The 25,242-nt window shown below is 52.9% G+C and overlaps 1 protein-coding gene across 7 annotated transcripts in view; it reads right to left on the reverse strand.

Moving 5' to 3' along the window:
• The window catches only part of PIEZO2 (piezo type mechanosensitive ion channel component 2), a 281,019-nt gene that overhangs the window by 117,055 nt on the left and 138,722 nt on the right, over nucleotides 1-25,242 (reverse strand). For all 7 annotated transcript variants that reach the window (XM_031439202.2, XM_031439203.2, XM_031439201.2 and 4 more), the window contains exons 5-7: nucleotides 19,814-19,976; nucleotides 9,657-9,867; nucleotides 8,239-8,452 (exon numbers count right to left, since the gene is read on the reverse strand). In XM_031439202.2, coding sequence (XP_031295062.2) covers nucleotides 8,239-8,452; nucleotides 9,657-9,867; nucleotides 19,814-19,976 — 588 coding nt within the window. The remainder of the gene's footprint in view (nucleotides 1-8,238; nucleotides 8,453-9,656; nucleotides 9,868-19,813; nucleotides 19,977-25,242) is intronic.

Consider the following 25,242-nt stretch of genomic DNA (forward strand, 5'->3'; position numbering starts at 1 on the left):
AACGGTACAATACAAGGTCCACCCTAGAAAACACAGTCTGATCTGGGAACAGGGGCCGCCGGTGCTTCCTGGGGACGGGGCGGGAGAGGACGAGGGCAGGACACAGGTTTACAGGAGGCAGGGCTCTCAGGTCCGATGGGCACGTTCATCACCGTGACCGTGGTGATGGTTTCACGGGTATGCTCACGTCAGAACTTACCAAACCGCACCCGTAAACGCATGCTGTTTGTCTCACACCAACGGCACCTCCAGAAAGCTGTCAGGGAAGAACCACCACGCAGCTCCCACCAGAAGTGAGCGACGAGCAAGCTCATGAAAACTTGCCAGATTTCCCCAGGAAAAGAGGCTTCTTCACAGGAAACTCTGAAGAGAAAAAGCAAGGCCTCCTGGTTCTCACCCCGAGAGCTGATCTCTCATCCCTGAGTCTGAGCTGGAATGAAAACGGAGGCACAGCGGCTGAAGCCACTGAGCAGGTGGCAGTCTGACCCTCCAGGAGCCAAGCGGCTACGGAGCAACATCGTTCAGGACACGTGTCCTCAAAGCGCTTGGCGAGTCAGCCAGGTCGGCCTGTCCACAGTCAGGCTGAAACATCGATGAGGTGCAACTGCGTTCGGTTAAAATCCAGGCCATGAATGAGAGTCTTTAATAAGCAAGACGGTCACCCTTTCCAATACAAAGTTTGACAGCAAAGTAATTGTTTTGTTCCAAAATGCCCTTTCTCAAAAGATCCCTTTAATTTTTCACAAGCTGTTACCTTTACTTGAAGGAACAGTGCATCTTCCTACCACAAAAAATTCTACTGGCATAAATTTGCTGTTCATTTTTAAAGTGGAAAGCACCTAAAACACCGTCCAGGTGTCGTCTGTAGCGTGTTCATTAACACCAGTCATTTGGAGCAAATTTAGAAAACATGTAGCTGTGAGCGATGCCTAATCTTTCCGCCGCTCCATATTTTGAAAGATGAGATGTAACACGGGCCACATCTGGGTCTGGGAGTTGAGGAAAAACCTAAAAATGTTCCACATTGTTTTGAATTCACAAGGAGATAAAACGCAACGCTTCTAAGAGACAGAAAAAAAGCCGCTGGGTCAGGGGTTCCTGAAAGCCGCTGTGTGACCAGCAGTGCGAGAGCCGGATGGCGGGGGCCCCCGAGCCGGGAGCTAGTGGGCAGACAAGTTCTAAACAGATCACGCTGGTCCAGCACAGCGAGGGCTGGGAAGCGGGCTCGCCCAGGGTCACTGCCCAGAACAGAACCCTTGTTCTCAGAGGGCAGCCTGGAAGGCTCCACGAGGAGGTGCTCGTGCCAGGTTTGGGGGGAAGAGGAGGAAGGCTTCCAGACAAGGAAAGAGCAGAGCAGGTGGAGCGGCTTCGTGAGCCTGGGGACCTACATGCATGAGGCTGGCAAGGTGGCACCGGGAGTCGGGGGTCAGTCTGAGTGAGAAGGGGAGGTGACGTGTTAAGATGACTGGGACAGCCACACACTCAGCTTCTTCTTAATCAGAGCCTCATGGCCAAGGCTTGTATGCGTCCTCCGATTTAACAGGACACTGCTCTGGGGCGGGCGCCGGCCCCCTATTTCACAGATGAGGACACACAGGGCAGACTGCGAGGTGAGGTCCTACCCAGACACTCCGGCCAGAGCATGGCGGGGCCGACACGCGGCCCGGAGAGCCCTGCAGCATTGGTACAATCCTCTCCACACCCCATCGTAAGGGGTGGACCCCCCCCCCCACCCCTGACAGCAGGGTGAGCACGTGGGCAGGAAGACGCGGCCCCAGGTGCCATGTGCAGGGCAGCGGCTCCGTGGACAGGAACACTCCAGAACAAGCCTGCCCTTCCAGGCCAGCCGGAGCATCCAGGCCCCGCAGAGAGCAAGGAGGCCCCTCCTTGAAGACCAGAAGGAGCCCGCTCCTGGGAGCAGCCCTCAGCTGCAAAGATGAGACCCACTTAGTCAAGGCTGAGGTTGTGGGGAGCCAGGCCGGGAGGTCTCAGGCTGCTGGCTGGACAGACATCCGTTTGAAGGCTCGTCCTCCTCATCAGAGTCACTGCTTTGTATCTGATGCCAGGTGTCACCCTGGGGGGGGGGAGGTGCAGCCCGCTTCCCAGGGATCCTGGGCCCACACCACACCCTTTGTGGCCCCAGGCGACCATAGCTTGTGGGGAGTCACCCAGAAGGATGCAGGCGTTCTGGTATTTCCTTCCTCCTGACTCTCCACTAACTGTGGAAGTCGGCTCCTGTCTCTCAGATGAGCACAGACGACGTCGGTCCGCGATCTGTGGCTTAATCGTAAGAATGTTTGCGGGAGGAAACCAGGAGTCTGGTTAGCCTCATGTCAGCCGCCGACCCGACCACGAGCCCCCCTCGCCGCCCCACCGTGCCGTCCTGCCCTTTAACAAAAAGGGAAGGGAGCAGAGCCAGCAGGGTGGGGGGCTCCGTTCACATCCCTCAGAGCTCAAACGGCCCACTTCGCGGTACTTCCCCCACGCCCCGAACTGCGTTCAGACGAAGTCTTGACAGCTGGCCTCCGTGGAAAACAGCCGAGTCTTTCTGTGCTGTTTCTGTTTCCGAAGCCCAGGTCGCTCTCACAGGAACAGGCACCGCCGCCACCCCGGACGAGGCTGCAGAACCGTGCTCGGTCACAGCCTGGACTCCATATGTGACGGCTGACGGGCCGAGTGCGCCAGACCCAGCACAGCCGCCGACGGCACCATGTCACGTTCTAGGGGACCACTGGCTCCTCCAAACTGGAACCAAAGACATGCACGCTGGGGTCTCTGCTCCTCCTCACGTGTTATTGACGTTTTTATGACTTGTATAAAAGAGGATAAATATTTAAATGACACTGTACTTTTCATGTTTGTTTTTTCACATTTTTTCTCATTGGTCACAGAATCATTAATCCATTGAAGCTGGGATAAACACAAGCCTTTCGCTCACTAGACTCAGTGCGTTTCCTTATCACCATGATTTATCTCAACAGGACACCGAGAGGGCACACAGGACAGAGCGCTGTGTCTGCACGTCACAGAGAAGCCTGCCCCCATGAGGAATGCTCTGAAAGTCCCTCCCACCCCTTCCCAGGGTTCGAGTGCGTCTGCCAACGGCACAACTGAAGGTGAAAAAAGCAGCAAAGCGACAAAATGAATTTGAGCAAAGAAGGCCGACCCCTGTGGTGCGTCCGGTGAGTGTTCTAGGGCGGGTCCAGGGCTCGGGCTGAAAGTCAGCCAGAGGCTAAAGACGCGGCTTCAAGAATTACTCAGTCAAAAGCTCATTTCAGAGCTCGCCCCACACAAAACACTCGTTACTCGGGTTGAGACGTAAAATCACGGGTTCCATCGCTCTCTGTCATGATTAAGAAAACAAGTTTGTTCTGCACAGCACAGGGAACTATGTTCAGTATCTTGTAGTAACCTTCAATGATAAAGAATATGAAAACCAATATATGCATCTACATGCATGACTGGGACACTGTGCTGTACAGCAGACATGGACACATTGTAACTGACTGTACTTCAATTAAAAAAAAAGAATCATTTAAGAAAAACTTATGTAAGAAAACAGTGGACTCTCCTGCCAAGCCCTGCCCCACCCCCGTCAGAAACTTTACCTGATTGTCTAGACGACTTGAGCTGAGAAGACAGAGAACCTGGACCAGCTTTAGATGAGTTCAGCTCAGAATGACTTCCGGTGTCATCGTCACAGGGAAACAGTCAACAGCGAGCTGATACTAGTCACACCGGCCTTCCGTTCAAGTCTCCACGAGTGGACACTGTGTGCAGTGCTCAGTGCACTTCAGGTGAGCTCAGGACGTGTCTGAGGGCACCAGGCCCACCGCCCGGTCCCGCCCTCCGCCCAGCGCACCTTTAGTGCTTTTGATGCCGGAAGTCCATGGGACACAAGCTGCTTGGGACCTGTGGCTTCATCAGCTCTACCAGCCTCACAGGGAGGAAGACAGGCAAGGACTCTGGATACCAGACCAACACCTTTACTCTGGCCTCCAGTCCTTCACAGCATAATTTCTCCAGAAATTCCCCAGGAAACACAAAACCTCTGGAAGGGACCTAGCTGAGCCACATTGTTTAGTCTGCTATTGTCTTGGGGAGACCTTCCAGAATAACAGCAGGAAGAGGGCTCTGCTCTATAAAACAAGCTGTGGAGTGCTGCTATCTGTCTTAGTTATGTGGATTCGCCTGGAAGCTTTATTTCGCTGAAGCAGCTTCAGCAGAGGGGGCGTGACATTTTTTATGGTTATACCCATATAAAACCACATATGCCAGCACCTCCGCTGTGGGGAGAGGCACCCCACCCTCAGACACACGGCCCTAACCTCCCTGTCCGTCCAACTGTAACTATCGAATACTGAGCCCCGAGTGCGTTTTGAAAAACTTGGTCATGGGAGTTCTGTGCACCCGTGGGAAGGCCGCCTCCCCTCCCGGAGGCGGCCTCCCTGCCTGCCCCGCCTCCACGATCTCCTGGGTCTCCCGTCCGCCCCTTGCTCGCCTCCTCCGCACGCTTCCCTGGCTAGAACGATGGAGGCATCCCACCACAGGTCTGCGTGGAGCTGGAAGGAAGCTGTGATCTCTCGGGGCCACTTGGATTGAAAGAAGTCACCCTAGGGGAACACGAACCCCCGGGTCTGTGCCCCATGCAGGTACGGGATTTCAGTTTACAACACCTGCGCGCAGACCAGAGCGGCATCGTCGTGTTGGCCCAGGCCCAGGGAAACTTCCAGATCCCCCTGCAGAACAGGGCACCAACCAGCCCCGCAGAGGCACCCTCACACCTGAGGGACCCTGGGGTCATCTTGCTCATCATGAATTTTACTGAAGTTTAGAAGTGATGCGGGTTCTGATCACAGCATCACTCAAGAGAGCAAAGATGAGGAACTGAAATCTACATGGTCAGAAATCAGGAACCAACTGTCTTATAATGTGTCTACACAGTCAACACGGCAGCCTATGCAAAACGACATCTTAGAAGAACATTTCATAAAATGGGGAAATGCAGAACTTGCATAAAGCCAGTCATAAAACAGCATGTGCACTGTGAGTTAGTTTGGATATAGCTTTTGAGCTAATAATGGTTTTTGCATTTTTAAGTGGTTGGGAAAAATCAAAAGAAAAATAGAATTTCATGAAATGTGAAAATAATATGAGATTCGAAGCTTAGTGTCCAAGAAGTTTTACTGGGACACGGACACCCTCGTCCTTTAAAACCTCGTCCACAGCTGCGTTTGCCCTACGACAGCTTCTTGGAAGAATCGTGGCAGAGACCAGAGGCCTGCAAAAGTCTGAACTATTATTTACTAACAGAAAAAGTCTTTTCAAGGTGGTTTTGAATATTTCTTGTACTTCCTGTCATCGGACGCTAGATGGCGGAAAAGATCCTCACATTGGGAGGGGGCGGGGGGAGACTGCTGCCCCGTAGAAGGTACTTGCATTTCCAATTAAACCATCCCCTAGAAGTCAGCCCTGCCAACGGTACAAAACATGTTTCTATGTGTGTTCACTAACGCAAAAAGTAAATGTCTAGAAGACACCGAAAGAGTCAGTCTAGAACTAGTGCGTGTACTGAAACCTGGCATTTATTCACTCCTGCCTAAAATAAACATTCCGTAAATCTGCAGCATTGCAGGGACTTCTCAGTTTCCCCCCAGCTTTACTGAGGCACAGTTGCATGTGAAATAGTGATACATGGAAAGCAAACAATGTGACAACTTGATCTAATCATCCCCTGAAATGACTGCCTCAGTCAAGGTAATGAACACTTCAGTCACCCGACAGGCTTGGTTTTTATACATAGGAACGCCTCACATCTGCTCCCAGTGCTGCAGGGGGACAGTGCGGTGTCGTTAATGCCAGTGACTGCGCTGCACCCTCAGAACTGACTCACCTCACACCTGAAAGTCAGCCCCTCTCGCCCGGCCCTCCCCCTCCCCTGCCCCGGCAACCACCACTCTACTCTCTGTGTCTAAGGTTCGACTCTTCTGTTTAGGTCCCACGGATCAGTGAGATCACACAGCATTTGTCTCTCTCTGACTGACTTCACTTAGCATCGTGCCCTCCAGGTCCACCCACGTCGCTGCAAATGGCAGGACCTCCTTTGTTATGGCTGAGCACTATTCCACGTACATTTACACCACGTCTTCTCTGTCCCTTCGTCCATCCGACACCGCGGCTGTTCCCACGCCTGGCTCCTGAGTTCCGTGTGTCTGTGTAACACTCTTCCCTCCGTGGACTGAAGCACACTGCGAAGCCTCCAGGTTAACCCCCTGGATTGAGAATCAGGTGGGGCGTGTGTGCGTGCGTGTGTGTGTGTGCATTCGGTGTATCTTTTTTTAATTGAATACAAGTGGTTTTACCGCTTGACACAGTTTTTTTTTAAGCATTGTACAGACTCAGCCACAAACTAGCTTGTAAGTGTGGTGAGTAAGGTGTGTGGGTCACACTCACACACACACGCATACACGAACACTCACACACTCTGCATCTTCATATTTACTGTCACATGAAAACCACCGGAGGGGGGAGCTCCTGAAGGAAGGACTCAAATCCGCACTGTCTGCGCGACGTCACTCACGCTGACGCCTCGCTCCCACCAGACGAGGGGCGCCCAGCACCCGGCGGGCCCCTCAGATAGCGCCTCGCAGGCCCTCCCCGCACCCGCGGTGCTCTCCCGCCACTCGTGGGCCTGCTTCCTTCTTCTGTACCTTTCAGTTATGAACTTTGCCAGAAGAAAGGAAAGCTAGATAGGACCAGGGGTGTCTCAAGGCCCAACACCCAGTTCAGCTCAGTCTATCAACGCCTCGCCCTCTGTGCGTCTCTCCCAGGGGCGACGCTAACGCACTAGAGAACGGCACCCCTCGTGACTGTGCACCTCTAAGTCAGTCACCACACATCTCCCAACAGAGCGACACTTCCCTGCATGTCCACACCCAGTCACGCACCTCAGAGTTGACAGGAATTCTACGCTATCAGCCAATAACCAGCGAATATCAAAATGTCCCTGTTTAACCTCAGATGCCTGGGAGAGCTCTGCCATCGGAGCAGGGTGCCATCCAGGGTCAGGGTTCCCACCTCCCCGCGAGGCTTCCTCTCCCCACCTTTAAGCTAGGACAGCCCCTGCCCCTCACCCTCCACAAACACTTCTTTGTCAGGATGCTGGTTTTTGAAGAGACCAGACCGTCTCCCTGATAGAATCCGCATTCTGCACTTTTCTGGTTGCTTTCCTGTGGAGTCATTTAAACCACTTTTCTATCCTTTGTGTTTCTTATAAGTTGGAGGTTAGGTCTAAGGGCGTAACAGCAGTGCTGCAGCCCTCAGATGCACAAGCCCACAAGTCTGCAACGTCCGGCGATCCCAGTTTCGGTCAAGTTGATCTGGGTCAATCGGTTAAGGCATCGACCACCACTGTACACGTCTGACTGTCCCTCCGCGACAAGCGAGTACCCAGGGGGCTTACACTGCTGCAGCGGCTCCTCCCGGCACCTCCTCACGGAACGCTTTCCGCTTGTGATGAGTCAAGTGTTTCATTAAGAGCTGGCAAGTGGCCATTTTCTAATTCTGTTATCCCTTCCCTTTTTCAATAGCTGGTGCCAGCCTGCAGGGGGGCGCTCCCCTCGCTAGCTGAGAAGAGCCCAGCGCTCCTTCCGCAAAGTCAGAGTAACCACTGGGTCTGTACCCTCCATTCTCATGTTTACACTAAGGAGTCGGGGTAACAGGAGTCTCTAAATCAGATGTCTCTCCCCCGCCCCCCCCCCACAGACACACACAGACACAGACACACACACACCATGGCCTCCCGCATTTTTACTTTCACGCGTCTGTAGTCAGTCCGTTACTTCTGATGCTCAGTTTGTCCTCTGGCTGCCCTTGACAGCGCCCTCTAGTGGACGCTCTGACGAGGCGCTGTAACCCTCTGTCCTAAACAGCTCTTCCTGGGTCTTTTCCGCAGCTGAGACCACGGGTCTGTTCTTGGCTACAGACAGCAGCTTCCCCTCCTCCCGCGTCCGGCAGCCCCTCCATCGGAAGAGAACCCCCTCGTGCATCGAGACTGTGTTGCCCTGTACTGTCAGGGCAGGGACGGCTTCCACATCCCACAGACCTTCGCCCGACACAGCCCCTGGCACCAGGAAGCAGCCCTGTGGGTGCACGGCGCCCAGCGGCCTCGCAAGGGGGCCTCCCGAGGGCTCACGGGTGATCTCGCTGAGCCGCTAAGTGTCCAGCGACCTCTCTTACCTGGCATAATAGTCGTCGGGGGGGACCGCCTCCTGGAAGAACTGGAACTGGTACAAATAGAGTCCGATCAAGTGTCCCGCCGTGAAAATAGCCAGCAGAACGCAGAGGCAGCTGAACAGCAAGGGGTCAAACGTCCGGCACCAGGACCACCAAGTGCACAGACCCAAAAACACGAAGAAGTAGACAGAGGAGGTCAGAGACGGCAGCATCATACCTGGGGGGTGGGGGGAAGAGCGACCGTGAAACGCGGCGGCAGAGGGAAGTCGTGCCCGCTCAGGGAACGGCGCCTTGGGAGATTTGTCACTTTGGGGAAATGTCACCTCCATAGGCTTTTGGGTAAAATTGATCACATTTTATTTATCAAATCAGAAATAATCGTATTCTTATTGTGAAAAAAAGTTACACCTAAAGTGACGTTTGTCCACGTGGGAAAATACCAGCCGAGGAAGCAGTTCTGCCCATGGTGTCCGAGCCCAGCAAACACCGACTTCCAGCCCAGGAGAATCCAGCCTGTTCCCTCGCCTGCTTCTCTCTCTCTGCTTCTCCCTCAGATTTTCAGGAGCGCTTGTGTGTCCATCCCAGCTTTCCCTGATGCCAACTCCTTTTATGACGATGTGCCTCTGTTTGGCTAACTAAGGTTCGGCACAGTGTTACATTCAGTGGCAAAGGCTCACTAAACCTTGGTCCCGCCGGACGAGACTGGATTTGCACTATCACTAAAATGGCAGCGGGAAACGGGTCGTTTCTGTACAGGAACGTAACAACTTGGTGTGGGGGAAGCATTCTGAAATGATTCCTCCTTCAAGTAAGCAAGCTGCACTTCTGGGGAAATTCTAGTCTCTTTTCCATTTAAAAATGTTCCTGTTGGAAAAGGGTTGTCTCGTCTGGTGAAATTTCAATGATGTGGTGCGTTAGGAAGTTCACCGTGGCTCTGGAGCAACGGGGAGCAGCGCGCGGCAGGGACAGAGATGGAGGTAACGTTATTACAGAACGAGCCGCCTGCAGCGAACAGGGAGGAAGTGCGTGTCTGTGCTGGGAGAGGGCAATCCACCCTGGAGAAAAAGAGCACACCCTGTGGAGTCAGATCAGGACGACTATGACCCAGGGTGGCAGGCGTGCCTCAGAAAGCCCACATGCAGCTCTGGGTGGACACACGAAAAGGATCCCCTGTTCTCAGGTGACCACTGACAGGCGCTGGGCAGGACACAGCTGCTTCTGAGCTGCATGCAGAAGTGACGCCACTTCACAGCTTCGGAAAAGACTGTTTACAGAGACCATCCGAAAGCACAAAACCCAGCACTGAGCAGGAGAAACTGTGTGTGCGGGGTTTGCACACGTGGCCAGGTTCACAGAAGCTACGGTTAGCGCCTCGGTGCCACGAAATACAACTGCTTCCTCCTTTCACAGGAGACGCTCACCTGACGAGCCCAGCAGAATCGTCACCACCACCTTCCCCGCGGTGGTGATCATGTTGCCGATGAACTCCTTGAGCCTGGAGGCCAGCGAGGCCAGCCTGCGCAGCAGCTTCAGCCTGGTGCTTTCCTCCAGGTCGGCTGCAGCGCCGTCCCCCTCATCCAAGTCCTCTTCGTAGATCAGAGCCTCTTCTGAGTCTAGCTTCTCTCCTCCAGCCTAAACGAACAGAAGACAGAGAACACTGCAGTCCGGAACTCCGCCTCCCCGCCCAGCAGATCGTACGGTTTGTGAGTTACGGGTCAACGAGGTGAATTTCACCAATCGGGAAAAAATGCAGACAACCACTCAGCCACGGAAGCCTCCCAGGTTCCCGGTGGTCCCTGTGTAAACCCAAGGGGCTCTGATCTCTCCTGAAGGAGTAAACAGGAAGCAGCACTAATCACAGGGTCCCTGGTGGTGTCACCTCACCTCCACGAGCTCAGGTTTTACAGGCAGGAGAAACCGTCTGCCACATTATTAATAATCTCAGCTTTCACACACATATATATCCCTTTTCACATTCTTCGTCATCACAGGCCATTACGAGGCACTGAATAGAGTTCCCTGTGCTCTACGGGAGAACCTTGTTTATTTCATATACAGGAGTTTGTATCTGCAAATCCCAACCTCCCAATTCACCCCTCCCCATCCCCTTCCCTGCCCCGGTAACCGTAAGTTTGTCTCCTACGTCTGTGAGTCTGTCTCCATTTTGTGAATAAGTTCATTTGTGTCTTTTTGTTTTTAAATTTATGTATAACTGAGTCACTAAGCTGTACACCAGAAATTAACACCATATTGTAAATCGAGTATATGTCCATCTGAAAAGATGTCCTAGCAAATTCACTTTCCTGTGATAAACAGATACTGTAATTAACCTTAATATAAATTTATACAAAAAACATGTTTACATAAAAATATAACCTTAGCTTTCAGCAGCCTGGGTGTGGTTCTTCAAATTGGCAGTTTGCCCTGAAGGGGTGGGAGATTTGATGAACGTGCCTGCAGCTTCACCGGGAAGGATGGGCCCAGTCAGTTTAGGAAGTCCCCCTTCTTTCTGGAGTTTGTCTTTGTTCACTATTTTAGTATTTCCTGCCCGTGGGAGGATGAGCGGTCCCGGCTACTTGGCTAAATAAACCGTCACCTCCCAGCTTGTCCTTCCAGAGAATCGTGCAGCGGTCCAGTCACGGGGCGTTCAGGACCTCGGGACCGTCCAGAGGTTTAGGGCGGCGGCACAGGGACAGACACGTATTTCCATGGAGTCCTTTACACTGGGGACATGATGGTGGGGTTTTCTTTGTGTTTTTTTAAAGGATATATAAGAATTTGGGGGCTAATGAAAATCCTTCCCTGGAAGGGTTAGGACTTTTTTTTTTTAAGTACTTATAAATGTAAACCATCACCTTAAGACAAAAGGAGCCTGTTTTAGAAAATGCCTGAGACTTGTTTGCATTCGCCTGGAGGCTGACTTCCTCCTGCCAGGACTGCAGCTGTCTGCAGGTCCAGAAGGGTCGTTGGGCCAGTTCTGACAACTATTTAAGGCTTGGAGTGTAGAGCCTGGCCCCTTCGTTTGCCCATTTTAAAGGCTTTTTCTTTTAAAATGTTTTTTTAATTGAATGGAAGATTCTTTAAATTCTACAGTGCTTTACAATTCTCAGAAGTGTCACACACATGGTTTCATACAATCCCACAATAATCCTTGCTCCCCCCACCCCTACGGCTCCCCTCCCTCCACACACGGGTGACCACCAGTGTGTCCTCTGCATCTGCGCGTCTGCTTCTTTTCTGTCCTAGTCACTAGTTTGTTGCATTTTTTACATTCTGCATGGAAGTGATACGATACAGTATTTCTCTTTCTCTAACTTATTTCACTTAGCATAATACCCTCAGGGTCCACCCATGTTGTCACGAATGGCAGGGTTTCCTTTTTTTACTGCTGAATAATAGTCCATTGTATGTATATTACCACAACTTCTTTATCCATTCATCCACCCACAGACACTGAGGTTACTTCCGTAACTTGGCAATCGTAAATCACGCTGCTGTGAACATGGGGGTGCACGTGCCTTTTCAGATTAGTGTATCGTTTTTTCAGATCTGTACAAACATTCGTTCTTGATACATTTAGTTCAGGTATTACACAATATTCACTGGTGCTGCCTGCAGCCCCCTCGGTGCCCCTGCTGCCTGGAGGAGGGCAGACACGAGGGGGCTGGTGCACAGCCAGTGAGAGCCGACGGACCCAGACCCAGGGCCCTGCTGCTTGCCGGGATGGGTACAGACCACTCGTGACTAATGTTGTCTGCTCGTGAATCCAGGTCTGCAGGATGCATCTGCACCCCTGCACACACGCCTACACACAGACACCTCCACACACAGACACCTCCGCACACACACACACACACACACACACACACACGGATTCAATTCCCGGGCTGCTCAAGTCTAAACACCCAGGCTGGGTTTGGGACCCCACTATGTTCCGTCGCAGCACATTTGCACTTTTTCTCGGAGGAGAAAGAAGCCTCAGGCTTATTCCTTAAGGCTCTCCTCCCCGTTCGGCCCTTACGTCCCAGCATCACTGTAGGAGGCTAAGCACGCAGGCGCGGCAGGACGAGGGAGGGTCTCCCGGGAACACACGGCGCTCAGAGGCCGCAACAGGTGGACGTGGCTGTGAGTGACGGGCTGGCTGCTTCAGATTCTGAGGTCCGGGAGGGCCTCTCTGAGGAGGTGACACTTAAGCTGAGATCTGAAGGCCACAGAGTCACCCGCCATGTGGAAATCCCAGGCCCGAGCCTTCCAGGTGGCGGGAGGGCTGGTGGGGCCTTCGGGGCGTGTGCAGAAGGAAGGCGGAGTCCCAACCCAGCCCGCTCCACTCCCCCATCCTCCTCGCGTCCTGTGACGGCGGCCAGGCCTCCCGCCGTGCTGCCCCGCTGCCTGTGCGCGCCCCCTCCTGGCCACGCCGTCCAGACGCGCTCAGCGCACCCTTCCCGACCCCACTCAGAGCGGCCCACTTCCCTGATAACTGCTCACTGCTCCTGAAGCCGCCCTAACAGGACGCCCCTCCACCCAGTGACAGGAACCGGGGGACCTGACCCCAGGGTGGTTCCAGGGGCGGCAGGGGCGGCCAGGGGAGCCCGCATGGTGGAGGGGTGGGTGGGAGTGGAGCCGAAGAAGGCTCACACCTTGGCTGTCTGTCCTAGACGTGAGTCAGGGCTGGCGGTAAATGTCCCGGGGAGGGCGGAGGCGGGGGAGGACCTGAGGCACGGCCCCCCCTGCCGTCTCTGTGGAAGAGATCAGCACACCCAGGAGCGGAGCAGGCTGGGGAATCTCGCTCTGAGACAGAGGTGCCACGGGGCAGGTGGTATAGGAATCTGGAGTGTGGGAACAATGGGAACTGGACAGGTCTGCCTGGGGCTCAGCGCCTTTGTGCACGGCTGTCAAAGTCAGGGTCCTGGGGTTACCTGAGGAGGACACAGACGTGCACACCTGCGGCCAGTCCGTCTCTCCACCCTTCCCTTTATCGCTTCGCCCAGAAACGTCACACACAGAGAACCACGTGGAGAACCCAGAATCCGCAGGCTCTTTGCCTTGGGATGTGCTGTTCCCACCCCCTGGGGCCCCATTTGCAGGGTCAAAGGCCCCATCTCCCAGGCCAGCCTTCCCCTAGCCTTCTCCATCTTCCCAGAGCTGAGAGGCTACGGAGACCGATGCAGTGACGCTGTTGCTACGACACTGACATGCCGTACACACGCAACATCTGTTCCTGAATGTCCCCCACACAACAGGTGAGCGACTCATTAAAGACCCTCCTCGAGGAAGGAAGCACGCCAGAAACCCGCAGTCACCGCACTTGTAAAAGGAGACACAGAACACAGCCAGAGCTGCTGGGGCCGCAGTCGGAAACACACTCCCCACTTTCGTAAGAAACGACTTATTGCTCAGTCACGGAATTGCTACAGATGCAGATTAAATCAAGTGCAGATTTCTGGTCAAGAACCTTCGTGAGGCTGGACAAATGCGTTTCCCTGACCTCTCGGGCGGCACTGGGGCCCCAGTGACTTTTACAAATATGCCGCTGTACTTGAGGTTTTCCAGCATTTCTGGACCGGAATCCTTGGGGCCCTCGGTTGGAAACACTTTCTAAAGCTGCCAGGCAGAGAAAGGGCTGGAAGGGAGCCCCTACCGGCCAGGCCGGGGCCCGAGCTGCCATAAGTCACGTCAGGCTGGCGTGGTAACAGGCTGGCTGTCTCCCCAGAGCCATCCACCTGGTGAGGGTACACACCCTCCGCTCGCTCTGACGCACTCACCAACACGCAGCCTCGGTTGCTGGAGTTGCCACCTGTCCCCGACTGGGTCGCACTGGACTCCGGCCTGGAGCTAAGAGGGAGCATCTGGGAACGAAGTCTGACTCCCCTGCTTCCTGGACTCTCTTAGAAACTGAAGACAAAGAGGCCCTTTACAGCTTAAAACACCAACTGAAACCTTCCGCATCAGTATTGCCCATGGCAAAGCCAACAACACATCTGAAGAAATGCAGGTGCTTCCAGTCACCTTCTCAAGAAGCCCCTGACTTCAAGATGCGCCAGATGAGCCGGGGCAGCCTCTCCTCTCCCGAGGGGAAGCTCTAAGTGCCACAGAGTCAGTCGAGGGTGAGGTCTCATGGTCCCCGAGCCTGGGTGTCACCCCACAGCTGCCTCTCTCCCTGCAGCCCTCCAACACTCACAGCACTGGCTGTGGTCCCACCCAGTTCCAGACAGGGGAGACGTTACTCTCTGTAGAACCCCGACATCCATGTTTCCCTATCCCCAAGTCCTGAAAGACTCAACCTAGGCTGAAATAAATCCCAAGGACCCCCTGGGAATCTGTAAGAGGCCAGATTACAAGCACCACCTCGAACTTCTTCAGTGCGAAACTCTGGAAATGAATCCCAGGAATCTGCACGTTTACAGAGCTGCCGTGGTTCCAGAGCAGTCCACCTAGAACCCCCGCCCTCGCCAGCACCTGCAGCCACGGACCGACTGGCTGGACGTTCAGTGGGCGAGGCAGAACTGGGAATATTTTGTTTGAATCCTGCCCAGAGCTGACTCCCATAACTGGAAAGCAGAAGTAATTCATCTGTGGAACCTCCTTCAGATTTCAGCCAAGCTCCAGACATGAGACCAGGGCTTTTCATGCAGTGGAATCTAGCTTCCTCTTCCTGCGGTTAAAGCCAAGCTGCTGCAAACACCTGGATGGGAGCGACACAAAGTCACAGACAAGGAGCCAAAAGATCCGAGAGGCAAAGGGAGCATCTTTCCAAAATGTCATGAGAGGTTTATTCCTTGTTTATTATCGAAAGCTAACAGTTTGTCCTAACGGAGTGGGCGCACCTCAACAGAAGAGCCCAAGGAAGGACAGGCCAAGCGCTGTGAGCCATTGCAGAAGACAGGCAAGTCACCTCCACAGTGTCCCCACGAAAGCAAGCAGCGAGGGACAGGACGGGGGACTGGCTTGCATCGTCACGTGTGTCACGGGAGCCTAGCGTGACAACGTCGTGCAGAAAGAGCAAAGGTGTCATTCTGTTGCTATGCTTGTTTCAGGACTTTTTAACATAAAGGCAGTTAAATCGCCCCCTGTTCCACTTGGAAAAGCGAGCATATAGACATATGCTTTCAAGTACCTCCTGCAGAGGAGTAAAAGCTTAGTCAAGGGCAGCAAAGACAAACCGAGCCTACAGGCAGCCAACCGCCGGTGCGTTAGCCAGGACCGCGGACCGGCGGAGCTGTGACAGAACCAGTCCTGGGGCCACTGCCCCACCCCCCACCGCTTCCCAGAGATTCCGCCTGAACTGGCCTGGGGTGACAAACTTCCCAGGTCAAAGGCAGCTCAAGACGGTGGGGTAGGAAGAGCCCGAGCTCACCTCCGCCCTCGGACACAAGTGTGCGGGTGGATCGGTCCTCCCGGAAAAGAACCTGAGAGCTGCTGAACACCTGCTCCATGACAACGGACAGGGGCAGGGAGGCAGAGAGGTGCTCTCGCCCCAACACGCCCCCCGCCCCGCAGCATGACCACACGACAGGGAGGGATCGCCGGACGCGAGCTTCTCCTGGGGGCCCCACATCAGGAGGTGCAAGGGCTGCAGGCCAGCAGGGCGGCCGGCCAGCCTCCTCCCACCTGGATGGCCCCATGCTGCAGACGACCCTGTCTGTGTGCGTGACAGCCAGGGTCAGCAGACGGAAAGCAGGTGACTCTGCATTAACCTCAGGTGGGAACCGAGCGACACCTAATTAGAAGGTGACGGTAAAAGGAGATTGATTCTCCCGTTCTTTGTTTCTTGCTCTTGAAAAAAATATAGCAACTCGAATCTCAAAGCTCACACTTGAAGCACAGCCCAGCGGACCACTTTCTGTGCCAAATGCAGATGCCACGGTGGCCGGACGGACGTTCCGTGTTAGAAAGGCGGGTGCAGATCTGCGGTGCAGAAGGAATTTCCAAGCAACATTAGTGGGCTCTGAATGCTGCCTCCCTGCGCTTGCAACGGATGGGGGACGACTTGCACTGGAATGTTCTCTAGTGCCTTCCCATGTTTGATTGGCAGACCTTCTAGAAGATGCCTCTTCAAGTGGACAAAGTCGAGACTAAAATTCCTCTTTGAACAAACATTTAATTTTTCAGAAATTTGGTTTAATACCATATTAAACTACTACTTGCTTCAAAAAAATTAGGCCTGGCATCTCATTAAGTAGCTAGAAAGAGCTGGAAGTATATAAAAACACAGACACCATCAGCTTGGTGAAATGACTGATGTGACTGGTGTTTTATGGCAGATGACCTTCCTGCACGATTCAATGCTCATAACACAACCTGTTTTTTTGTTTTTTTTTTTTTTTTTAAAGATTTAAGAATAGGAATCCTTCTCCCAGCTACGGTTTGTGGATGTGCTTCTGAACTGAAACGAACAAATAAACAAGCCCAGAGATGCGTCAGCTGAAAGAGAATCTTCCAGGGCACCCGAGGACTTAGTTCCCGGCTGAGGTCTGCTCCCTGTGGAAGACAGGACAGGCGCGGTCTCCCGCCCACGTCCCCGGGGGCCTCCGAGGGGAGCCCTCGGATCTGTGATGCCCTTCGAAACAGCAAGCTTGAGTCTCGTCGTCAAGTCCATGCAGACGAGGGGAGATTCCTGGGTCTTCCTCTGGGATTAACTGCTACTTTGAAACAATGCTGGATTTGAAAAGGAACTCTCCCCAGTACCAGTGGATTGATTAATCCGCCACTTCTCCACTGGGATAAAATGAAAACAGCAGCAAACCTTGCCCTTTCAAAGGTTCCTCGGAAACCAAGCAATCTGGGCCGCAGACGCCGGGATTTACGAGCCACGGGAAGTAGGCTGGGGACTTCAAAATAAACTAAGTTCTCCTGCTTATTTTGGCCGTGAACTTCTCCTCTTTTCAGACTCCAGCCAGATTGTCCCCACGTTAGAAGTATCTCCAGGTGATTCATCTCAGGGGATCTGCCCTGAGATCTGGGGGCCAGAACAGACTGAAGAATGGAAATTATCATCCAAATTACGACCAAACAAGCGAACTGAGAGAGACACCAGCCTCATAACGATGATACTCAGTACTTTCAAAGCCACCAGGAACTCATGTTGACAGTCTCTCTTCCTCTGTTCGTTATGGTTCAATAAAGTCATAAACGACATGTGGGGCACAGGTATTTAAACGAATTTCAAACGGGAGGGAGGTGCCCTGAGTCTGCCTTGGAGTGCTGAGTGGGACCAGGGAGGAAACACGATTCCAGAGTTAGGCAAGGACTCCGTGTGTCTTCCTCAGCAGATGTGCACCCTTAACCAAAACCTAACACCCCTCACCGTCCGCTTTCTCCCAGTTTTACAGCAAAACAGCGCCTGTCCTTGGAGACAGGGAGCTCTGTAATCCTTGAGGGAGCCATGGCTGTCTGTTCCCAGCGACCCAGCAGGGGCTCTTGTACCGGGTGGGCTGGCCTCAAACATACCCCCTCAGTCAACTTCCATCAATCTCAGAGGACCCGGAATCTGACATTGTTACGACTGTGCGGCTGCCTCTCAAACTGGAGGAGAGAAAAGTGAGGCGAGCGGGGCCCTTTATCAAGCAGGCACCGCCCTGGGGGTTCGCCTCTGATGCTCCATTCAGTCCTCCCAGCAGTCTCCACTTTGCAGAAGAAGAACGAGAAGGAACAATGTTCCCAACATCACACAGTCACCTCAGGTGGCTTCCAAGTCCAACTTTAGAGTCCACTCGGAGAAGGAAAAGCCGGGCTGGGATAACAAGGTAACTCATAAATCTAAGTGTCATAAGTGACGGTTTACTGATCTAAGTTCTGCTGGGCTAACTCGTTAATCTGAAGTTTAGTGTCAGTTTACTGGGTTAACAAGCTAACTCATAGATCCAAGCTCAACAAGTGTCAGTAACGTGATCTGTTCCTACTAGATAAGGTCCAGTGTGCTGACTCCCTGCTTTTGCTGTTCGAGCCTTACTGGCTAATAGCCCCATGCTTGTAATTAACCCTATAAAACCCCATGCGCACGTCTTGGAGGTGCTCATAGCTTCGGAGCAGAAGCCCCACTGAGCCCGCCGGCGTAATAAATCTGAGTACTCCAACCCTGCGAGTGGTGCTTGTTTCTTGGCTGGCCTGTCATTTCCGAAACAACTCCACTTCCAGTAAAGTTCTTTTACCCTGCCTCTACAGTGAGGGTAACTGAAAACCAACCTTGCTCTTATAAATAATAATAATGGGAAATCCTAAGCTTGAGTTAACGGGTTTATTTTCACCGAACTCAGACAGTTTCTGATCATTTAAGCCAGGTGATTTTCAAAATTGTAAACACTATAAGATAAAAGTCAAATGCAAAACTAGAGAATATAGTTCAAATTTTCTGTCTTAAAAGTGTGAAGTTAACGAGCAGCAGCAGCGCCATCACAGCCTGCTCTGGTTTCAGAGCCCAGCAAGTGCACTGTGGCTTGCAAACCTGGCATCATGCTGCAATCTGCTTTACCCCAAGGAGCTTTTCAACGTTTGCCTTTAAAACAGCAGAGTGTCGACGTTGGACATGTTTGTGCGTCTTCTCCCCACAGGATTTTGGGTGATCGTATCACCTCTAGTCTGCAGAGGCTTATTGAATTATCCCCTCTCTCTCTTCCTTGTTGTGCTTCTAATGAGAACACGAGGCAGCGTGCTGCTTCTTTGTGAAGCTCCTGCACCATTTGCCACAACTGAGACCTTTCTTCCTTTGATGCCCTCCTGGTTACCAACCGCAATGTAAGTAATTTTGAGTAACTTCAGTTTTACAGGTTGAACTTCTTGCCAAAGCTTGTGAATGAAGCATCTGGTCATTGTAAGTGTCTTGTGACAAATGTCCAAATGCAGTCTCTTCACGAACTGTTTTCGTTGTAAATTTTGTTTGTCAATTACCAAGTCAATTACTTTTTAAATCAATGTCACCTAGACTCACCTGACGAAGTGCAGGTATCAGAACAGACAGGTCAGGGACAGAGTGACAGCTGCTCACGGGCCCCACTCACCACGGAGCGAGAGCTGACGTGACCCCCATCCAGCTAAAGACATAGCTAAACGTTCGCACCCCTCTTGCTCGTGAGTTTTTTCAGTTCTTACACTTGTCCAAATGCATACATACTTTTCTCTGGAGGGCTTTAAAACACCTCGATGGAAGCACACAGACTTAACACTCTCCACTCGGGACAGACAGCAGTGCACAGACTGGAAGCTTCCATCAAGGTGGAATTCACTTTTTTCTCCTACAACTAGCATGTGTGACCGCTCTAAAAACGCTGCAGTCACCAAGGCTTCCAGACCAATGAGCTGTGCACCACCAGTCTGAACGCTCACCCCCCTGAGGTAAGAGCAGGGGGCAGGGACGAGACCTGGGTCCAGCCCCGACCTCAGGGGACCACATCTCTAATGTTCCCACTGTGCCCGCCTGTGGTGAGAACGTGGTGCGACATGGTGTAAGCAGAGTAACCGTGGGCACCGAGGCCAAGCATAGCGGAGCAGGAAGAGCTGTGTGAATTTCACCGTCACACTGTCACCACCTGCCCGGTCAGGGCCCCAGAAATCAAAGAAGGCAGGGGCGCAGGGTCAGATTTACCGAAGCTTCGTGCTCAAACTCCGGGTTACACTGTGCTGCCTCCTCTGTCAGTGGCTTCTGAACGATGTTCCTGCAGACGAGCCAGATGGCCAGACTGGCGGCAAACATCCCGATGTCGGGTGCGAACACTCGGATCCCGTTCCCCGCGTCGGCTCCCTTCAGGCTGCAGAGCGGATAAACAGAAACAGAGAATATTTAGTTCTTCTCACGTTTCTAGGGTTAAACTATCTGGAAGTACGCTTGGACCTTCTTAAAGATTTAAAATAAAGAACCCCAGTTTCTGCCTAAAGGCACAGGAAAGCTTCGCACTGACCCCCGTCTTGGGTCATCTGTAAGGTTCAGGAAGGTTCCAGGGAGTTTCAGAAACAGTATAAAGAACCCTAAACCAATTCTCCCTCCTGAAGATGCTAGTGAAATAGACTGTCGTTAAGTAAGCCACGTGTCCGGGACAGGCAGGTGTCTGCAGTCTGGCTGAAGCCGTGAAGGCCCAGCCGCGCGCCAGCAGCTGGGAGATACTCCGCCTCGGCGTTAACTCAGAGCCAGAGGGGAAGACAGAGAAGATGTTCAAGCCAGCCTCAGGCAGGAGCTCTTCATTATTCTGAGTCCTGAGCTGTCTGTGTCTTCCATCCTGGGCCTGGAAAGGCAGGTCATTATCGGAGGACTCAGAATGAGAAGACAGCTGCTTCCCGCTGGAGGCCTCCCCGCGTCCGGCGTTCTTCCTCTGAGCCAAAGAGATAACGCTGTTTGTTTTCATTATCTCGTCGGACTCCAATGAAAGCGACCCGATGTGCACCACAGATAAAACTCGTTTAGGGGCGGGAAGCAGGAGACAGGAAATTACGCCGTGTGAAGACACACGTTCCCCCATACACCCTGTGTGATTAAATGCATACCTCACTCATTTACACTGTGTGTGCTGTAGATTTTGGTAAAAACATAATAAATAGCAAGACCCCCTCACCTGGAAATGACCATATTAACATTTCAGTAAATTAAAAATGATGATTGACATCTACCACTCACTCAGAAACTGCTTTGTGCTAAGAACTGGGCACACGTGATTCCGTCCAGCCCATCGCCACGCAGAGTAACGTGTTGTTATTCACCCCCCTGTTGGATATGGGGAAGAACCAGACCAAGGCCCATTACATCCTGTTGAGATAGCGCCCGAAGTTACAGGCTTTAGAAGACGCTCAGTCAGGGTCTCCTCGAATGCCCAGAGTCTTGATCAAAATGGAAGGATAATTTGGAAACTACACTAATGGGCAGCAAATCCCAGCCAATTTGGATTTGAACAGTCCTCTCATTGTCGCAGAAGTCACGACACCTCATCCCATCTCCTCATCCAAGCCCCAGCCGCCCGCCCGCCTGCCCGCTGACTCGCTGCAGTCTCGGAGCTGGGGGAGAGCTGGACACGGCCTAGCCCACTTCCTCACCTGGCCGCGCGGGTGCACCAACCGGGGGAGGCCAAACGCTGGACCGAGAGCACAGCCGTGGGCGGCGGTAGCGCCCCTCCTGTGGGGAGCTGCCCTCGGCCGCCCCTCCCCCACCTGCCGCGACAGGCCCCGCCCACCTGCTCCCGCCTCGCAGCCCTTGGCCCTTCTGACTCCCATCACACCCTGTCTCTGTGCTGCGCTGGACAAAGCTGCTCCCAAACCCAGGCTTCATGCTTCTCCTCCCTTCCCTGTCTAGTTCCCCACCTGCCGCTGGACACCTTGCTGGGAAATGCCCCCAGACCGCCGGGCTGGGCGGTGCCCACCACACTTCTCCCCCTCCTGCTTCCATGCTGATGAGTCTGCAAGCATCTGCTCCTGATGTGTCTTCCCTCTTACTCTACATGTAAACCTGAATGGCATACGCACCCCCAAGGCTCCACTCTGCGTCTGCACAATGGCTGACAAACCCGTATACCCGGTCCCCCACGGTCCCCTCCACTTTGGTACTTCACAGCCTTTCAAAACCAAATGTGATCTTCATTCCAAAACCCGCCCTTCCTCCCTTGTGCCTAACCCTGGGAGATGGTGCTCTCATCAGGGTAGCAACCACGACAGAATCTGGACCCTGCCATCCTCATTGAAAGCTTGGGGATTCTGTCCCCACCCGCCTCTCTTTCCCCTCCTTTCTGCCTCGGGGTGTCCCCTCTGCCAGCCAGGCCTCCGCATTCCCACCAGAGCTCAGCCCGGCAGGGGTTGGGCGTGTTAACGACACGGCCTACAGGAAAGGTCCCCATCCCTGAGCACGGCATATGGGGTCCTCTGCAGCCAAGACCTTTTTCCTTATCTCCTGCTCTGACTGCCTTGGATCTCAAATTCCAGGCACCTTGAATGCACAAACCCAGGATATGCAAGTGTTTTCCCTCTGAGCTGGTGTGCAATTTTCTTAGGACGCCAGTGCCCTTCTCTCACACACTTTTGCAGGGTCCTCACCTGTCCAGACCCACCTCCCACCCTCCTCTGTGAAGGGGTGCCACTGCACCCACACCGCTGGGCACGAAACGTTTACCCCTTTACATCACTCACTCACCTGTGAGTCTCTGAGTCCAGGAGGACTATTATATATAGTATTTGTGTGTGTCTGTACGTGTGTGTCTGTGGACTGCAGCGTGGCTGAGTGTAGACTGGCAGAACTAATGCTCTCTCCCAGTATTTACTCTTTCCTTCCTGTAACAATAGTTTCTGCAGATTAGAGCAGACAGCCTGCCACAAAGAGCCCTGCACTTTAGCTCAGGGAAGAGCAAACACAGATACAAAGGGCAGGGCAGGCCACTGCTGTCCGGGGAGCGGCTGAAGACGGGGGGCTGCTGAGTGACATCTCAGTGGTTTGGACACGACCTAACTGTCAAAATGGGAAATGACAAACCATTTAAAAATGCAGTTTTACTAAATACATCCGTCGGAGAAAACATTTCAAGAACAACAAACACGAATTGTGTCTAGTGAGCAGTAAGTGGCTGGATTTGGTGGAATCCAGCCATTTAATTTTTTAATCACTAAAAAATAGGTCTTAAGCATCTAGGCTGCGCCAGGCATTGCCCCCGGGCACGAGTGCTGGTTAGGACAGTGTGTTTACGGAGGTTAAGTCAGGAAGAGGGGTCACGGCCAGGCCAGGACTACCAAAGGATCTGGAGCTGAGAAGGACCACAACCGTCATGGCGACGAGATGGCAGGAGACATGGCGACCTGGCTGCGGGAAGTGGGGCCGCAAGGTGGGGTTTTCACAGTGAGTGCGAGGTGTGCTGAGAGGTGGCGGTCACCCTGGAAGCCACGTGGGGCTGGTGCCTGAGAGAGAAGTCTTGGCCGAAGGGGTGGCCTTGAGAGTTCTCCTCTCATGTATACTGGATAAAGTCAGTGAGTAAATCAGGCGGTCTGGGAACGGCACACAGCACAGGGCAAATATCTGTGGAGGCTACGTGAGCTAACTGTGCGTCTGCACTGCAAAGCACTCAGCAATAAATCACATTTTACTTCAAGTAAATCCTGCATTTCCAATCAGGCAGACCAGGCTATGGGCAGAAGCCCTCTTCTAATAAATTAATGTGATCAACGTATACATTTCCCCATAAAACGTTCTCCTGGACAGTGCTACTCGCTGGGCACACTGCAATTTCATTTTTCATATATAAAAGCACATGCTAAATGGCTTAGAACATCAAGGTCTCCTAAACAGGAAACATTTCCTTTCCAATCTCGTTACGGTCACATTGATCTTATTTGCTCAGTGATTATGCCTCCTGAAGGGGAGTCAGGGAAGCTGGGAGTTGGGAATAACCTAGCTATCCATCAAGAGGAGAAAGACTATATCCTGGAAAGACTACGGATCAATAACTGAGCGCAGATGCATGTGGGACCTGGAGCTCCATCTGTAGACTTGGACGCATCTCACAAACACAATAGTGAGCAAAAAAAAGGAAGCAGATGGACAGCCTACAGATCGCTTAGGGATTCACCGTTAGGAATCACATGGAAATGACAATCATATTTCTGGACAAGGCAGAAGGACACGATCAACTGTGTTACCAGCGGCATCTGAGTTCTTACGCGTCTTGACAGCTGGCTGGCACGTACAAAAGTCTATCTTTACTATCTGATTATTTTACAAGTCAGAAGAGTCAGACTACTCAGAACTCTTCGTGGAGAACATGTCTAGAAAACGTGAAGCCAGTTACCTGCCAGGGGAAGAGAGTGACCAGCTGCCTCCGTCACGGCGGGATGCTGTGTGGTGTGACGACTCAGGCATCAAATGCAGCTACGCCCTCGGGTCCTTCCCAAGAGCCCTGGGGCAGGTGCACATATTCACCACTTTGCTTTTTTTTTTTTTTTTAAAGTTTCAGGTTCTCACCAACAAAATGACTTCTTGGGGTCTTCCCAACTAAGGTTTCACTTTGACTTGGAAAATTCAAAATAAGGAGGCAGAGAAGTTGAGAATCACGTTGGAGTTTCAGGTACAACTGAGAAGGAGACTCTGGGACGGACACCATCACAGTCACTTTCAGAAGTTCAGAAAAAACGCCATTTATGCCGCTCCTTTAGGGGAGCAAGTCCTCCAGTTCAGAGTTGGCAGGAGGGTCAACTTCAGTTGAATTCCAATAAAATAATTAGAATATCAAACAAGCACTATTTACATGAACATGTGCTACTGAGAGGGTGGTGCCTGTCGCTGCTGAGAATGCACCAGACTGGACGTCACCCTGTGACATCCCAGCACCCAAGGCACGTAACTACGATCACCCCAGAAGCCGCCTCCTGGGCTGCTTCTCCCGGGGGATCTCCCTGGGAGAGAAATGGACGGCTGGGATAAAACTAGCAATGCGGGGTGCAGAGGAAACGGTTCCTTTGGCAAATCCCTCTGCTTGAAATTCTGGAAAATTACGTTTCAACAGTTCAAGCCCTATTACAAAATCACTGACTTACGGGACTACAGCTAGGTTAGTAAGAGACTCTCTTGTAGACACAGATTCATTGTTCTTAAAAACAAACAAAACAAACCCTCCTAGAGGGAGCCGTGGCCACTGAGGTCCGTACGCGGGCGAACCTGAGCCGTGCGTGCTCCCCCTGTCCTCAGGGCACAAGCCCTCTGCTCCCGCCCGGGTGCAGCGGTGGCGGGGGGGGTGTGGAGGTCGGTAGCCTCCCTCCCGTGTAAGCCAGCTCGGCACCAGAGAGCGCTGAGGGGTGCAGGGCCCGAAGAAAGGGATCGACCACGTGGACCTGGGAGGCGTGGGGTCCTGCCTGACCACAGCTTCCCGGCCCCCTCAGCACCGAGGGAGGCGATAAACTTTGGCAGCAGGATTGCACCTGCTGGGTGGTAAGACCTTCACGACGCCTGCAGAGCTCGGCAGAGAGAAGGCGCGCAGGCACCACAACCAGAAAGACTTTATCTGTCACTTGATCCTCAAGTGACAAGAAGCTACTCAACCCTTTGAATCTCCACTA

Source organism: Camelus dromedarius, chromosome 32 (genome assembly GCF_036321535.1).
Source record: "Camelus dromedarius isolate mCamDro1 chromosome 32, mCamDro1.pat, whole genome shotgun sequence".
Lineage (NCBI taxonomy): Eukaryota > Metazoa > Chordata > Mammalia > Artiodactyla > Camelidae > Camelus > Camelus dromedarius.